Below are 18,697 nucleotides of genomic sequence, written 5' to 3'. Positions count from 1 at the left end.
GGGCTAGCAAAAGCACTGTCTTCCAGCACAAGAACTTCAGTTCCACCCTGTCCAACGGTTCAAAGGTCTCTGACCTCAAGAAGGCCAGCACCAAATCCAAATCCCACGGAGCTGTGGGGGGTACGAAGGGAGGCTGGACCCGAAGAACCCCCTGGAAGAAAGTCTGCACCTCAGGCATGAGTGCCAATCTCTTCTGAAAAAGGACGGACAAGGCCGAGACCTGAACCTTAAGAGATCCCAGTCTCAGACCCCCGTCCAACCCTCTCTGTAGGAACAACAGAAGGCGGGACAATCTGAAGACCCTGAATGGCCAGCCCTTTGACTCGCACCAGACCGCATATGAGCGCCAAATTCTGTGATAATGCGCTGCTGAGGCGGGTTTCCGGGCCCTCAACATCGTCGGGATTACTGTTCTTGGAATTCCCTTCTCCCGCAGGACCGAGGTCTCAACAGCCACGCCGTCAAATGCAGCTGTGGCAGATTCTGATGGAAGAAGGGACCCTGCAGAAGTAGATCCGGTCTGAGGGGCAACCGAACTGGCTCGTCTGCCAGTATTATCTGGATGTCTGAAAACCACGTTCTGCGAGGCCACCAGGCGCTATCAGAATAGCTTGCACTGGTTCCCTCTTGAGCACCTGGCTTAGAAGTGGAAGTGGAGGGAACAGGTACACGAAGCTGAACTCCCACGGAGTTGACAGAGCGTCCACCGCTATGGCTTGAGGGTCCCTTGTACGTGCCACGTACGCTGCAAGCTGATGGTTCTTTTGAGACACCATCAGGTCCACCTCGGGAACTCCCCACCTGTCGGTGAGCTCCCGAAACACCTCGGGGTTGAGAGACCATTCGCCTGGGTGTAGGTCCTCCCTGCTGAGGAAATCGGCCTCCAGATTTTCCCGACCTGGGAGGAATACCGCCAGCAGAATTACTCTTGACCGCTCCGCCCACTGAAGGATCTTCCTTACTTCCTTCATGGCCATGCCGCTTCTCGTGCCGCCCTGCCTGTTTACGTAGGCGACTGCCGTGGCATTGTCCGATCTGATCTTTACTTGTTGACCCTGAAGGAATTCCTGAGCCTCCAGCAGGGCATTGTAGATGGCCCTGATCTCCAACACATTGATGGACAAGTGACTTTCGTGAAGACACCACCTGCCCTGGAGACGGAGGTGGAGCACCACGGCTCCCCAGCCGCGGAGGCTTGCGTCCGTCGTTAACACAATCCAGTCCTGGACTGCAAACCGACGGCCCTCTACCAAGTTCTTCCTGTGACGCCACCACAGTAAGGAGTGTCTCGCCTCGGCCGACAAGCGGATCCTTCTGTGAAGATTCAGATGCGAGCCCGCACCCTTCCTGAGAAGATCCCACTGAAACGGTTTTGAGTGGAACCTCCCCCACGTCAGAGCTGGGAAGGCTGCCACCATCTTCCCTAATAGTTGTGTACACAGGTGAAGGCTGATCTTCTGTGGAAGTAAGACCCTCTGAACTAGGAGCAAGATCGCCTGGATCTTGTCCTCCGGCAGGAAAATTCTCAGAGACTCTGTGTCTAGCCAAAGACCTAGGAACAAGATCCTCCTGGATGGGACTAGAGAGGACTTCTTGAAATTCATTATCCAACCCAGGCTGGTGAGCGTCTGGGTGGTCAATTTCGCATGACTCTCTAGTAACTCCCTCGTTGGCGCCTTGATTAGGAGATCGTCCAAATAGGGGATTATGGTCACCCCCTGACATCTGAGGGACGCAATGACCACCGACAGAGTCTTGGTAAATACTCTGGGCGCTGACGATAATCCGAAGGGCAGAGCCCTGAACTGAAAATGATCCCGACCTATGGCAAAGCGGAGAAAGGCTTGGAGAGGAATCCATATCGGGATGTGTAGGTAAGCATCCTTGATATCCAAGGATATCATGTACTCCCCTGGCTCTAAGGAAGCAGTTACTGAGTGAATTGATTCCATCTTGAATGGTTGATAAGAGACTAGCAGATTCAAAGGCTTCAAGTTGAGAATGGGCCTGACCGACCCATCCGGCTTGGGGACCACAAAGAGGCTTGAGTAGTACCCCGTGCTCCTCTGAGCTGCTGGAACCGGCATGATGACCTGAGCCTCCAACAAGATCCGAATAGCCTCGAGCAGGCTCACTCTCTTTTCTTGAGATGCTGGTAGGGCCGTTGTGAAGTACCGTACCGGAGGTGTGGACTCGAACTGAATTCGGTACCCCTCTGAGATTACCCTGCGAAACCACGGATCATCCGATAGGGAGAACCATTGGGTTCTGAAAGCCAGCAGACGGGCACCTACCGGTAAGCTGTTGACGGAAGCTGGTAAACCGTCATGCCACCGGCTTCTGCTGGGGCTTAGGGTCCTGGACTCTTGGGGCGGCCTGAGGAAGGGCTCTGGCCCGAGAACCTCTGGACGACTGGAAGCCTCTTCCTCTGCCCCGAAAGGGGCGCTGAGTCCGAAAGGACTGAAACGACGGGCCTGCAAACTGCCGCCTAGGTGGAGGAGGAGCTGCAGATGGCAGGAAGGCCGACTTCCCTCCCGTCGCCTGTGAAATCCATTTGTCTAATTCAGGACCGAAGAGGATGTCCCCAGAAAAGGGAAGACCCTCCACAGCCCTCTTAGATTCTGCGTCCGCCTGCCAAGAGCGTAGCCAGAGGGCTCGACGCGCAGAAATGGCGCTTGCCGAGATTCTAGATGAGATTAAGGACACGTCCTTTGCTGCCTCCCCTAAAAACATAGCAGACTCCTTAATGTGTTCGGCTAGGCGGCGCAGTTCATCAAGAGGCATGCCGGCCTCCAAGCCCTCGATGATTAACTCTGCCCACTTGACGTTAGCCTTATTCACCCAGGCCGACACTATGGCCGGTCTGAGTTGAGTACCTGCTGCCACATAAATGGCCTTGAGGGTCGCCTCCATCCTCCTGTCTGAAGGGTCCTTTAAGGCCGAAGCCCCAGGGACTGGCAGCGTAGTTTTCCTGGACAGCCGGGAGACTGAGGTGTCCACAGGAGGCGGAGTCTCCCATTTGCTTAGGGCGGCCGGCTCAAAGGGATACAGGGAAGGAAAACGCCTGGGAATCTGGAACCTCTTGTCCGGATTCTTCCATGCCGCCAAAAGCTGATCTTGATTTGGACAGGGGAAGACCACTGACGTCTTCTGAACCCCGCCAAACAGATCAAACTCCTGCGGCTCTGGCATAGGATCCTCCGGTAAACGAAGAACCTCCTTTACCGCCCTAATAAGAGCCTCTATTCCTAACGGAGTAGGCTCAGCCTCAGGAATGATATCCTGAACCTCCTCCCATTCGCCATCCTCCATTTCATGAAATGGATCATGCTCCTCCTCCAAATCATCTTCTATAATAAGAGCCTGATAAGGCCGCTTATTACTGGAGGTGGAGGGCCTCTGCGGTCTGCTCATGGAGCTAGCTAACCCCTCCACAGACCTTGCCAAAGCAGTGGCCCAAGTGGGCTCTGCGAGCAAGCGCCAACTCAGATGTCAGCTTGGACATAGTACCCGCCAAGGTCGAGGCCCACTGGGGAGCCTAAGCGCCTGCTAGAGACGCAGATTCGGCACCTGAACATGACTGACAAACAGTGGCGTTCCCCTCAGCTGTGTACTGGGAAAACTTAGCTGTACAAACAGTACAGGCAAAAACCTTCTGAGAGGCTTTGGACCTGCCCGTCATGATCACCTGCTCGCCCGGCCCGATCAATGCGTGCAATACAAGACAGTTACACACACACACACACACTAAGTACAGATACACCTCTCACAAGCCAAAAACCTCAGGGTTCTGTGAGACCTGGAGGAGAATAAGCCCTGTGAACACAAGTACCTATCCAGTGCAAGACACCATATAAGTAAGCATAAAACCTTTACAGAGCTTCCCAAGCTGCAGTCACCTGTAAACAGGAAAGAGTCAGCCTTACCGAGTGTATCTGTATAATGGCCGCGCCATGCCCGCCTCCCGTTCTTAAGCGTGTCCCCTCTCCCTCATACCTAGCCAGCCTGTGCAGTCCTGACAGCGCCCGGAGCCACCCGCTGCTAGCGTTCCTCTGTGCAAGCCTCCGCAAACAGCTTCACCAAGCGGGACCTGCAGCACGAGGACGCGCCTTCCGCAAGATGGCGGCGCCTCACAAACACTGCAGGATAAGCGCACAGCGCGGCTGAGACAGAGAGCAGGGGACGGCATGTGGAAAGCGCGCTCAGCGCAGTACTCACCACCGGAGGCTTCACTTCGTGACTGGCGTCCCCTTTGATGGAGGGGCGGCAGGGACACTGAAACGTACGGGCAGGCACCTTTAGCGAGGTCCTGACCGACGACCTGAAAATCCAGGGGCGCTGAATACCCGGACCCACACCTTTTCCTAGGTGGGGAAGGGATTCACAGAAATAGAGAAAAAACCTTTCTAATAGAAAAAAGCTAGAAAACGTGCAGGAGCAGAAAAAACTGTGACCTAACTCCCTGGCACAATTTTCTCACTGGGGGATTGTGGGTCTTAGAGGGGAGGAGCCAGTATCCCCTAATTAATATTAAGATGTGCCTAGCTCCCAGCATTCCCAGCTCTAATACCCAAAGTGATTCCAGTGGTCCCTGCTGCATGTCAGAGAAATCTCAAATAGCTGTTTACAAAAAAAAAAAAAAAAAAAAAAGTGCGGGTTTCTAGAACATGCAATGTGAGTTTGCGGAGAAAACGGTAACTTACACCTAATTGGAAAAGTCGAAACAATTTTATGTTCCCGGCTTTCAGAATATGTACTGACTAGTTAAATTGTAGGACTCTGCTATGTCACAAACTGTTCTTAAGTACAATGCAGAAACCCACCCTGCCTAAGTGGATGAGTCTTACCTTGTAAAAGACGAGTTAACTTTGAATCTCTGTACGGCACAAAGCCACCTTTCTTTGTGTCATCTCCCAATGCACTGATAACATTTCCCAGACACAGTAAGCCACGGTTAATACTGATACCTAAAAGTGTTAAATAATACACAAAAAACAAACATGTGCATTAGAGAAGATCAAGTACCTTTCTATTTAAAAAAAAAATAGGATTGAAGTTGACACCATAAAAATAAATACATTTAAAAAAAAGGGACAATCGCCTCAGATGTCACTTAACATAGAGGCTGTTTGGAAGCATCCTGTGGCTTCCACTTACTGCCAGTATTGAATACAGACAGCAGATACAATATAAAGGGGGACGCATAATACCTGTGAAGTAATGCGCGTCCGCTCGCCACGCTTCGGGCTCGGTGGCTCGCCACACTTTATAAGATCAACTCCACACCGACGTGGATAGTGGGGGTATGAAAAGTGGGGGGGGGGAGCGGGCTCGCCACGCTTCGGGTTGGCGTCAATACTGGGGTGGCATTAACAATGGGGGGGGGGGGGGGGCATTTAATAAAAATTGGGGTGTACGGTTTATTTTACATTGGTCCCATTGATTCCATGCGATTTGGTTGCATGCGATGGACACAATTTTTTAGGCCCCGATCAATGCAATTAAAAATCGCTGGCGCCGTGCTAGGAAACAAGTACCCAAAAATCCTGTTTGTTATAATAATACTGTAAAACATTGCTATGTATTAGAAACCTTGTTTGACCATGTGTTAATGCTTTCTAACATTAACCCCTTCCCGACAGAGCCTGTTTTTGCCTTCCTGACAGAGCCCTTTTTTTCAATTCTGACATGTCTCACTTAAGTGGGGATAACTTTTTTTTGCTTTTACTTATCCCAGTGATTTTGAGATTGTTTTTTCGTGACACATTGTACTTCAAGTTAGTGGTAAATTTTCGTCGATACAGTCTGTGTTTTTTTGTGAAAAATACCAAAATATCGTGAAAAAATGGAAAATTTTGCGATTTGCAAAATGTTAAATTTTCTGCTTGTGAGACAAATAATCTTACCACTCAAAATAGTGAATAACTAACATAGACCATATGTCTACTTTATGTTGCCATCATTATTTCAACCTCATTTTCATTTTTTTGGACACTAGGAGGCTTAAAATATGAATAGCAAATTCTCAAATTTTCAAGAAAATTTCAAACACTGATTTTTTTAGGGACCAGGTCAGTTATGATGTGACTTTGAGGGACTTGTATGTGAGACACCCCCATAAATGATGCCATTTCAAAAACTGCACCCCTCACAGTATTCAAAACAGCATTTTGGAAGTTTGTTAACCCTTTAGGTGTTTCACAGGAATTAAAACAAAGTGTAGGTGAAATTTCAAAATTTCATTTTTTTTTCGGATTTTCAATTTTAATACATTTTTCTAAGGAACACAGTAGATTTTACTAGAGAAATGTGACTAAAAATTGATTCCCCCAATTCTTTGGTTTTCATAAATATCCTATATGTGGCCCTAGTATGCACGGTGACCAAACCACAGGCTTCATAATAGAAGGAGCACCTACTTGATTTTGGAGCCTCCTTTTTATGAGATTATTTTTTAGGCACCATGTAGGTTTCTAGGCACCATAAAATGCTAAAAGTTAGGTACCCCCCCACAAGTGACCCCATTTTGCAAACTACACCCTTCAGGGAATTCATCAAGGGGTATAGTGTACATTTCAAACCCCCAGGGGTTTCACCAATTGTGGTACAACTGGGCAGTGAAAATGAAAAAAATAAATTTTTCATTTTCACAGCTCAGTTGTATCAAAATTGGTGAAACCCCGGGGGGTTTGAAATGTACACTATACCCCTTGATGAATTCCCTGAAGGGTGTAGTTTGCAAAATGGGGTCACTTGTGGGGGGGTTCCACTGTATGGGTGTTTCGGGGGTCATTCAACCAGAATCTGTGCTGCAAAATCCAAAAATCACTCCTTCCCTTCTGAGTCCTGCCATGCACCCAACTGGTATTTTTTGGTCACATGTGAGGCATTGCCGTACTCGGGAGAAATTGGGGCACAGATTTTGGGGTGCTTTTTCTCCTTCATACCTTGTAAAAATTAAAAATTTTGAGCCAGAACTGCATTTTTCTGTAAAAAAATGTAATTTTTTACAGAAAAATGCAGTTCTGGCTCAAAATTTTTAATTTTCACAAGGAATGAAGGAGACAAAGCACCCCAAAATCTGTGCCCCAATTTCTCCCGAGTACGGCAATGCCTCACATGTGACCAAAAAATGCCAGTTGGGTGCATGGCAGGACTCAGAAGGGAAGGAGTGATTTTTGGTGGTGGAATGAATGGTGGGTGCTATGTCGCATTAGCAAGACCCCCGAAGCACCAATACAGTGGAACCCCCCCACAAGTGACCCCATTTTGGTCACCAGCTTTGGGATGGGGGCTGGCGCTGCGGCTGGCGGGGGGGTGGGAGCGGTGCTGGCGCTGCGGCAGCCGGGTGGGTGGGAGGGAGGGGGGCTGCCGGGTGGGAGGGGGGGGGGGGGGCTGGCGATCGGTGGTGATCGGTGCTGTACAGCACCGATCACTGTGTTACCGAGCGGCTTAGCCGCCGGTAACACAGAAAACGCTGCAATTGGCTGTTCACATTTGAACAGCCAATCGCAGCGATCGCCGCGAGGGGGGATGTCTGCTGTCAGGGACAGCAGACATCTCCAAACTGTCACCGCGTCTATAGACGCGGTGACAGTAAAACCATGACGTATATATACGTCTTCGGTCGGGAAGTACCTCCCGACCATGACGTATATATACGTCATATGTCGGGAATATCTATGTATATATATATGTGTGTGTGTGTGTGTGTATGTATATGTATATATGTATGTGTATATATGTGTGTGTATATATATATGTATGTGTATATATGTGTGTGTATATATATATATATATATATATATATATATATATATATATATATATATATATATATATATATATATATATATATATATATACACACACACATATACACATGTGTATATATATATATATATATATATATATATATATATATATATATATATATATATATATAAAATTCAGCTGATTTAATTTTATTTTTAGCAGCTCATGCTGCTGCTGCTGCTGCTGTGGGTACGGGGGTGGGAGGGGGGAGCGCACGCTGCGTGCGCTCCGGCTGCGACTGCCGGGTGCTGACGGTGAGCTGCCGGGTGCTGCTGCCGGGTGCTGACGGTGAGCTGCCGGGGGGGTGGGAGGGGGTGTCTGCGGATCGGTGGTGATCGGTGCTGCACCGATCACCACCGATTTCTGTGTTACCGAGCGGCGTAGCCGCCGGTAACACGGAAATAGCTGTGATTGGCTGTTCACATTTGAACAGCCAATCACAGCGATCGCCGACCGGGGGGGGCACCCCTGCCCCCCCTGGGCGACGAGGGGGGATGTCTGCTGTCAGGGACAGCAGACATCACCTAACTGTCACTGCGTCTCTAGACGCAGTGACAGTTTAAACACATGACGTACATTTATGCCATGTGTCGGGAAGTACTTCCCGACCATGACGTAAATGTACGTCCAATGTCGGGAAGGGGTTAAGGAGAAAATTTACTAATATCTCTTTCAGACATACGGCCTGGGTTTGATCCACTAGGGTGTGGAGATAGAGAAGAGAATAGAACAGTGCAGTGATGGCTAACCTTGACACTCCAGCTGTCATTGAATGACACATCCCAGCATGCCCTGCATCAGTTTTACTATTGCTAAAACTGATGCAGGGCATGCTGGGATGTGTCGTTCAACAACAGCTGGAGCATCAAGGTTAGCCATCACCGGAATAGTGTGCCAAGCGTAGCGAAGAATGGGGTGTCATGCAAGGGGAAACAGTACACTGACGGTGTCCATGTCGATATAGATATTTTACACACACACACACACACACACACACACACAAGGGGAGCTTTGAAGACAGATTGGAGTTAGGAACTGGGCTGGAGAGTTTGAGGGCTAAATACTGTCACAGCACAAAGTTAATGTACATTGCAGAAGCCATCATTTTGACAGGCTTTGGACTAGTTAATTATATATTAAAAAACATGCTGCTTAATGGTCAAGCTATAGCGAACACGAATTGGTTTTCGGGCATTTACAATGATACAATAAAGCACTGTTATGTGGCTCTGTCACACACATGCAGCCAGGGTGACCGGAGTTTCACGCTCTATAGCCCCACTTGTCTCAATAAGTGAAAGCTTACAATCTATTGCACAGCCCCATTACGTACACAACACAGTGTGCGCCCGAGGAAGTGGGTACTCCTGCGGTATGTGACTGTTGAACCTGTACCAATATACTTTCTATTTAGGGTTTGGACAGAAGAAGGCCCAGTCTTTCTGCTAAGGTTCCTTTGGGCATTGCTACCCATCAGGGCTCTACACTCATAAGTAATATTGTAGTTGCTTAGGATTATAGCTTGCAGCTCCTAGGCCACCTCCACCTGCTAAGATTTTTCAGGAATGGCCCCTATTACCAGCATGCATAATACTTTGGGAGACCGGTCTGCCTTAGAACCTCCTGGATGCGGCCCTTCACTTAAGTGCAGGACTTGGTGCAGTTCTTTTCACTAGATGCTCAAAAGGGATTGAGCATATCATTGCAGGTCTTCCAGGCAAGAAAGAAAGAAAACTCAACACACCATAGGTAGGAAGGAGCCAACGTGCAACTTGACCAGGTAGCATTACCCACGGTGGGCTTTCTACAGACAGGGAGCATGCCAGGAAGAGGGGGAGGAGAGAAGTAGCTAACATGCAGAGCCCGATTCTGCCAGTTCTCTCAGGATTATCCTTACCTTCTTTCAGACGATCCCCTTCTGCTTTTGTCTTTTTCTGTCTTTCAGACCCAGCCAGATCAACAAGATGCAACTTAGAACGAAAACTGTTATTTCTAGATGGGGAAGAGTAGGGTAGTTATAGTTAAACTTCCTTACCAATACTTCCAAACAGTAAACAGTTATTTGATGACAGATCCAGTTGTGGTGTTTGAGAGACTGTGCTGAATAGGATTACTTACTTGTCCTCTTCATTCTTCTGATCTATAGAGATGGTGAAGATCGCATGTGATCGGGAAGACTGCGAGTTCATGGCAGTAGAAGCTACAGTGCGACAACTGTTACCTTGCTCCAAGCAAGATATCATATCCAAGGCATTCTTCACATCGCGCTCAGTCAAGCCACAGATCTGAATATTAAAATTAAACATTTTTTTATTAAATCTACAAATACAATCACCCTGCATGTACTGGAAATTAATAGAAGATAACATACCTTAATGCCTTCTTTGGGGTCTTCACGGATGCTAATTGGGGCACCTGTTTTATCCCGAGATGAATACAACAAATCAAGTATGTCTTCATTATAAATCTGAAAATTGATTGGGGTTTTGTAGCGTTAAAACAATGCAGTTTGAAAGAACATTAACTGGGTTATCAATATTTTTAAAAGTAGTTTTACCTCTAAGTAGGACACTTTCACAAGAAATTCCCAGTCTGACCTTTGTTCAATTTCTTTAAATAGCGCCTTGACAACTCTTGGGATGACTCCCACTACTGGCTCATTCTCCTGGTCATGGGTGTATGCTCCTCCCATCGAGAAGGTTTTCCCTGAACCGGTCTGTCCATATGCAAGCACTGTCGCATTGTATCCTGGGTGAGAAGCACATCAGCCTCAATTAAAAACAAACTATATGAAATTGGATTCATTTATTGTTCAATTACAGAAACTATAAAAAGTTATTCCATAATCTAGACAAAAAAAAAAAAAAAAAAAAAGTATGAATGGATTTAAAAAAACAAAATTGTAATATACAGATGGAGCCAACCTCCCCCTTGCTGGCGAATCGCCAGATTGTCTCCGCCGGCGATCCGCTCCATGTGACTGAGACGTGCGTGCGTCTCACACGCACGCACGTCTCAGTTTCCGGGTGGCGGGAACCCTGTCCGTCTCCGCTTCAGGGAGACGGACAGGGTTAGGTGGGAGAGCGGGGAGGCTTCAGAGTTCCCAGTGAAGCAGTGCGCAGGTGGAATCATGAAATTGCCCGAGCACCACAAGTGAAGAGCAGGAAGAAAAGCAGTGACTCCGACCGGGAGATCAGCAGCGGTGGGACTTGGGGCGTCTGCAATGTCTGTGGGGATTATCAGCGGCAGCAAGGAGGCGCAGCAGCAGCGGGGATTCTGACAAGTATAGTAAGATATTAAAGTGGGGACATGCACTACATGTGGGGTGGGTGGCGGCTTTCTTCAGTCCAGTGTTTTCTGCTATGCTTTTACATGGGTGGGAGGGGGAAGTGGGCATCTTCACAAGTGTAATGTCATCCCAGTTACTGCTTGTGATTGAAGATTTGTGCCTCCCTTAAAAGTACATATATATATTTAATGGGGCACAAAACTCCATCACAGGCAGCAACTGAGACTACATTACACTTGTGAAGAGACCCTCCTCTGTGTAGCAAAAAGTGAATTTTGGCTCATTCCGTGTGACTTATTGTGTATTTCAGCGCATTTCAACACTGTGAAAAGATCACAGATAGGCGAATATCTGCAAATCCATCCACAACTCAGTTTTCCTCAGTTTGTGCATAACCCAGAACCTACTTGGCCGATGCGATAGAAACAGGCCGATCAAGGCCAGAGCACACATTGCCTAAAAATGCCTGCGGTTCCACTGACACTCCCAGAAAACGAAAGGTTACCACCGGCAAACAGTGGCTTCCTGTCAATCTGCAAATGGATGGCAAATTTTAAAAAAACAATAAAAGAAAAAAAGGGTAAAAATGCCAGATTTTATCGCAGGATCTCCACCCCGCATACACGCTATGAACCGTAAGCATGCAGTCCATGGATACATTACAGGACTGCGAATTTGCAGCCCGGCGATCAGGTATGAATAGCCCCCAATGCTGGACCAACCGTACCCTTGCTGCAGGGACAGCCAATGATTGACTTCTCAACTGGGCAGGCAAATTCAAATGCCCACCTAGTTGTGTTCAGTGCAGACACATCAAGCAGACGCGCTGTAAATGTAGCCTTACCAGATTACAAGATATTTTATGCCAGGTGTATACTCCAGCCTCACAAAATCACTTAGATTAAATAACAGAAAATCTTAGCTAAAAACCCAAAACTTTTGTACAAATGATAGTTCAGATATTCAGTAACAGACTTACCTTTAAACAAACCTTTAATAAGTGGTGCTACTGCAGTGTTATACACCTCCTCCTGCTCGGATGCTGGATCAAACACATAGTCATATGTGAAGGACTTCTCTGTGCCAACAATCACCTGCACAGTAAAAACTCTGTCAACTTGTGCAATTGATTATTTAGTCCAGGCCTATCCATCCTGCAGCTTCCCAGCTGTTGCGAAAATACAAGTCCCCACATGTCCTGCCACAGTTTTGCAATTAGGAAGTGTCAATACTATTGTAGGACATGCTGGTATATGTAGTTTTACAACAGCAGGAGAACCACTGGTTGATCCAATCTAATACGGTCTAAAAGTGGCCACAAGATGTGCACTCACCTGAGGTTCACCTGGAACAAACGTTAGACACGTCTTGCAGCCTTCATTCGTTTCTTTTGGCACCAAAGGACGACACCTCAGAGCAACTCTTACTGGAATACCCTCATCCTTTCCCATGTTACAGCTAGAACCACCTAGCAAAAACACAAATGTAGCAGATCATTTATTGTGACATCATACCAAAGTGACAACTGGTTATTTTGCATCCAGACTGCGATTATATTTTGTTTGCTGGAACATAATGCGGCTTCTAATGTACAAAGATTACAGCAATACATCTAGAACAGAAAATAACAGTTATCAGTATTTTAATATTTAATAAAATCACAAATGATGATACACAGCCAGTGTCTTATAATAAACAAAACCACATTTAAAAACACATTGGGACGATTTCAATAAGTGCAGGAAAAATTACTCCAGTGTAGGAAAAATTACTCCAGTGTGAACATACAGAAGATTTATATTTTAGATCATATGTAAAAAGAAAAAATGTTTTGGGAACTGTAGATATTCATATGCTATTAAAAGTGCCTGTGACCTACAATATAGAGAGGGCATATACTTAAGTAAAAATACATCCTTTTACTAAACATAATACAATGGCATTATGATGTATTAAGAAAAGTTACGGTACTTGTGTATTATCACAGTACGCTATTTGCGTAGTGGGCTATTCTGCTTAGTTAAATCGCATCGCATGTCATGTTAACGTTGTATACGATGCGATTTCCCTGGTTAATTTATTCACTGCATCGCATACCTTAACACTGAAATACCATAACACGCTGCGATGCGATTTTAGTAGTTAATTTATTCACTGCTCCTTGTACACTTTTGCTATCGCATCGCATCTCATAGCATAATACAGAAATACCAGAAAACTCAAATTACATGCGATTGAATGCGATTTTAACCCTGTGTATATGCATATGTGATAGAACCCTGTGTCATATGTGTGTAAAAGCCCTGTGTATATGTATGTGTGACGTAAAATACCTTTTCATACCCCCATTATCCACGGCATCCAGAAGCGTGGCAAGCCCCGCAAGGGTTGGCGGAACGGGTCCTCCGAACTTTTCATATCCCCACTATCCACGTCGGTGTGGAGTTGATCTTATATAGTGTGGCGAGCGCAGCAAGCACTGCGAGGGGACGCAGAATACATGTAAAGTCATCCGCGTCCGCTCACCACGCTTTGGGCTCGGAGGCTTGCTGCGCTCGTCACACTATATAAAATCAACTCCACACCGACGTGGATAGTGGGGGTATGAAAAGGTCGGAGGACGCGTTCCGCTGCCACTCGCCACGCTTCGGGATGACGTGGATAGTGGGGGTGTTTTTGGGACACATTTACACCTGCAATATCATTCATCTGACACAGTAATGATGACGTGTGTTAACGAATAACTGCTATCATTTAGTGAATAATTAAGAAAGAGCACATTGAAGTATATTATCAGAATAAACACCAACAATAATTACAATGATAGGAACCATAAAGATTATAAACTTGTAATATGAACATTAATGAAGAAATTAATGACACAAACAAAAAGTCAATCTGCCTTTTGGAGCAGCGTCAGCGCATGCAGGATGTGCTCAAATGGCTTATCACCAGCCAAACACTTCCGCCACATGAACTCCTCCCAAGTACGACTGTAAATGGTGATGCGCAGTCCCCCGTTTCCGCTTGTTCCACCATTTGCAGGCGCCCCAAAGGCGTTCAATGGTTTGCGTATGCACACGTGTATCAGGGTCTATAAAGTTGTAGCGGAGATTTACTCTGGCATGAGTATATCCTGCCTGCTCCAATTGCTCTAAACTGTATCCCCGCCAGCAATCCGAATAAATGGTTGTGCCCGGCTCAATGTTGTCATTAATGGCACACATAAGAGTGGTGGCATCATGTTTTGGTACCGCTACAATGAAGCACTGCCCACTTTCTCTGGAGATCCCACCAAAAAAACACAGCCGACCTCAACAATTTGGCCCGGTCCACCAATGCGGCTGTGCCATCAGGTCTATGGTACAGGCCTCCAGCATCCAACCATTGTAGAGTACAACTGTTTTATTTGACATTTGCAGCTCACGCTGACAGTAATTAATAGATGTGAGCTCCTGTGCCCAAGAATATATGAATCTCAGCAAAGTCAGAAATTACTCTTAAGGTGCCCACACACGCACCGTTGCCGGCGGTGCGATGCTGTACGATGGGGTGCGCGCTCCCGCGGGACCTCATCGTACAGTACAAAAAGTATGTGCTGCACATACTTTTTGTACTAGCTTTTTCTAGCATAGCATCGCATGCACAAGGCATACGATGCGATGCTATGTGTGCTAGTTAAGCCCACAACGCACGCCGGAATCGGTGCGTGTGTGGGCTCCATTAGGCTCACCTTTTGTCGGCATGCTTTAATATGGCACCGCCACATACACTCTTTGAGTACCAAGCGCATGGGGTGCCAGTTTGTACAATTCCGCGTCTGTGGCAGCAGACGATGGTCCTGGAAAAAACGGACAGCCTCCTCCTCCGTGTTAGGCAGGGTGAAGATATTAGCCACAGATAGAGCCATTTGGGATAACTCTGCTGCAGCTCTGAGTGATGCTGCCACCCTGTCACAAATTCACCTCAGACTGATTCTGACAGTGAGCGGGAATACTATCTGTGAGTGAGTACGCAAATAACGTATCTCTGACTGACTACATTAATTCTGAAACCACAGTTACGCATACACCACGAGAATTACCGTATTAAGTAACAAAATCGCATGCCTCTAACGCAACATGCGATCCGATGAGATTTCACTACGTTAGCGTACGTATGATATTTGGGCGCCGTGATAATACACAAGTACCAAAGTTACAATCAAAGGGATTCAATATGTGGGGTAGGTAGGGAAATAATTGATTTTCTTTGCCAAATGCCACAAGGGCTTAATGGCGTGGGAGAATTAAATAACATCTACAGTAACTTTTAGGGACATTATGTTGGGTATGGGTAAAAACCGGACAAGACCCTGTACCGGACATCAAACGCTGCTTGTAGCTTCCAGTCCAGGGGGTGGTGTCCTGTCCGGGGGGTTCCCTGTGACAGCTGTCACCAGGGAGAGGAGATGGGGTGAGAATAAAGCCTCCCTGTATGGTCCGGGCATGTAGCAAAAAACGGAACAGTCCGGACCACATGGGGAGGCTGTAATCTCCCCTTCCCCATGTCCCTGGTGAAAGCTATTAAAAGGCCTCCCCCAGACCAGATAATACCAGCTCCAGAATGCAGATTTTGATGTTCTGTCTGGCGATCCGGGGTCTTGTACGGGTCCGGTTTTTACATCGTCCCCATTATGTAGATTCTTATTTTACCTGATGCAGTCTAGAATCTATATCTTCTCTCTTTCTTAATGTTTGCTAGGAAGTCTAAATATATTAATAATTATGGCATACTGTATGAAAATCTTTCTGCTCTGTTAACTCACAGGGACAGCAGGAGCGATAACCTGTCATTGTGAGTTAAGCTCAGTACACACTGGGTGACAGAATCCCAATGATATTGCCTATAAATAGTCCAGTATCTACAGTCAATATCGATAACTAGCCGGCGGCCCAATCTGTTCATGCAACTCAATCTAATATCATCAGCAACTTCACCTGAGGGATATCGGTCAGTGTGTACGGTCAATATCAATATTTTTTCCAAAGTTTGTGACATAGGAGTCAAAGCACAGCCCTCAATGATAATGGGGACTTCAACACAGATTAACCTTCTGCAAATTTCTGTGAAATATTCTGTATTAGTTTATAATTACATCACCACCACTCACAATTATCATCACTTTACTTTATATAAAATAAACACCTTGATAAAAAGGCCCCAAGATTTTATTATACAGATGTTTCCTGATAGCATTGCTGCATATAGCAGCATTCTGTAGAGGGATCACAATGCGTACACATGGGTAGATGTATGAAGCAGTGATAAGAGAGAAGGGGCCCCAGGCAACCAATCAGCTGCTTTGTATTACTTTATATTATGCAAATTGTAGATGTTACTTCAGTGCTGATTGGTTACCACAGTACACTTCTCCTCAGTTATCACTGCTTCATACAGCGACCCCACAATGCAGCATGCCATCTTGTTCGAATTGCTAGCCACTTCCGATAGATGCAAATGCGTAGCAGGATCGTACGCATACCACATATGATGCTATGAGCACTGAAAAAGTACAGATCTGTATAATGTTCATCCTAATAAGTGGTTTTAATAATCTCATTTATAGCATAGCACATTGGGGTAGAATACAGTAACATGGTCGAAAGGTGCCCATACACGTACCAATTATCCGGTACTTTTTGTGCTAAAATAGCATTGCATCCCATGCACAATGATGCTATTTTAGCACAAAAAGTACCGGGTAATTGGTACATGTATGGGCACCTGAAGAGCTGTATTACGATATCTGCTGCCCACAGCACATCAGCCTAGTGCTGCATTTCTCCTCTGGCCAGCTCACTAAGCATGCTCGAGATCTGTTTCACTTGCAGCTCTGAGCCAGCAGATGCAACAGCGCTGTCCCTGCTGGAGTATGGGTGACGACAAATGCAAGTGTCAGAACAGTCATCGATACAGACTTTTCATACAATGTCTCCTGCAATCAGCATCCTATCTTGATGATAGCAACGCATTGCACACGTTTGCTTAATAACAGCGAAAGTAGTGTTGTCAGCACGTCTTACGCTTCTCCCCATTAATAACCATTCACATAACTACTCCCTTGCTAGGTAGTCCATGTGTTATTGACTCACTGTATAGTTGAGCCATGTGTTGTGTCCTAGTAGGCCATTTTTTTTATTTCATCAGATGTTTGATATGTACAGGAAGTCTATTGTTTTTCTTCTGTAGTTGCATAACGCTAGATAAAGAAACTGAGGCACCAAAGCATAAGCCAACTGCATTAGCACACTGGTAACCCAAAGAGTTACACAGTATAAGGAACAGAACATTATGATATACAAAACACACAACTAACATAGGGTATCAGGATGGGCAGAAGGGCACTAGATGGTGTGCAGTCCTCTCCTGTCACACCGTATACCACTAGCGGAGGACCAAACCCTGGAACTACAAGTCAAAGGATGCCTGATCAGCAAGAGGATTGCAGGCGTTATAATGCAATAGCTAGGAGCACCTGAACCACTACCCTGTCTGCTATATGCAGGACGGGGGCCGATCACACAGTTTATGGAAGGGAACGTCCGTCAGCCTCACCCCACAGATATTCCGGTACAGTCTGTTCCCGATTGCCTGAAGGGAAGCTCTGTGCGCTGCCTGCCTGCTAGGTGCGGCTGTAACCGGTGTTTTCTCTCTAGGATCTCCGTGTACGGCCGGTGTCCTCTCCTCAGCTCTGTTGTAGCCGCCAAGTTTCAAATTCGTAACGTCTCGAAGCAACCAATGAAAGGCCTCCCAGCACTCCACGTAAAGCAAGTGGCCGATACGTTCTCACGCGGGAGCGAGTACGCCGGTCCTCCGTAAATAATGGGACGCCGGGACGGTAACGTAGAGCCGTCTGCGCCTGGGATAAATTTTGTATATATTGCATTGGATATATGACATTAACGTTGTTGCGACACGTGGTGTTGTCAATGTAGTGCAATATAACTTTGAGGTATTTTTGTTGAAAGGAGTGCGCGCTCCAGCGCCTGGCTGTCACAGTATAAGTAATGCGCATGCGCACTGTTCTTCTGGTTACTGGTTTCCAGCCGGCCACCACCAGTAGTTCATTCATTGCTGTGCTGTGCCTAGCCCAGAGGTTCCCAAACGCGGTCCTCAAGGCACCCCACCGGTCCAGGTTTTAGGCATACCTCCCAACATGATCCATGCCAGGAGGGACAAATTACTCTGCTTCTGGACTTTCCTCTTTATGTATGTTTTTGAACAGGGCAAGTGATGAGAAAGGTGTTTTACAACAGGTGACGGCAGCGGCGTAACTATAATTTGGGAGCCCCCCCGTCGATAATATATCACGCCCCCCCCTCCTCCACCACCCCGGCCGCCCATGCCCCCCCCCCCATCCCCCGCATATTTACCTGTATTCGCTGCGCTGGTCCCGGCTCCCCTCCTGGCTTCATTCTGATGCTAAACACGGACCATCACAAAATGGCCACCCCCATACAGCAGACAGTTTCATAGAACTGTTTGCTATATGGGGGCGGACATTTTATGATAGCCCGTCGAAATAGCATCAGAATGAAGCCAGGGGAGCCG

The 18,697-nt window shown here is 46.7% G+C and overlaps 1 protein-coding gene across 3 annotated transcripts in view; it reads right to left on the bottom strand.

The window, feature by feature from the left end:
- The window catches only part of KIF4A (kinesin family member 4A), a 73,359-nt gene extending 55,383 nt beyond the window's left edge, over positions 1-17,976 (bottom strand). The window contains exons 1-8 of one of the 3 annotated variants that reach the window (XM_083159153.1): positions 17,702-17,976; positions 12,439-12,572; positions 12,084-12,198; positions 10,373-10,563; positions 10,187-10,282; positions 9,934-10,100; positions 9,713-9,807; positions 4,848-4,967 (exon numbers count right to left, since the gene is read on the bottom strand). In XM_083159153.1, coding sequence (XP_083015279.1) covers positions 4,848-4,967; positions 9,713-9,807; positions 9,934-10,100; positions 10,187-10,282; positions 10,373-10,563; positions 12,084-12,198; positions 12,439-12,555 — 901 coding nt within the window. In that variant the 5' untranslated portion in view covers positions 12,556-12,572; positions 17,702-17,976. The remainder of the gene's footprint in view (positions 1-4,847; positions 4,968-9,712; positions 9,808-9,933; positions 10,101-10,186; positions 10,283-10,372; positions 10,564-12,083; positions 12,199-12,438; positions 12,573-17,701) is intronic. The other 2 variants (XM_083159152.1, XM_083159151.1) reach the window with 2 other exon arrangements.
- Positions 17,977-18,697: the final 721 nt, after the last annotated feature.

This window comes from Crinia signifera, chromosome 9, assembly GCF_055691185.1.
Source record: "Crinia signifera chromosome 9, ASM5569118v1, whole genome shotgun sequence".
In the NCBI taxonomy this organism is placed as follows: Eukaryota; Metazoa; Chordata; class Amphibia; order Anura; family Myobatrachidae; genus Crinia; species Crinia signifera.
Note: the sequence above shows the minus strand (reverse complement) of the source record. Positions and strands in the feature narration are given on the sequence as shown.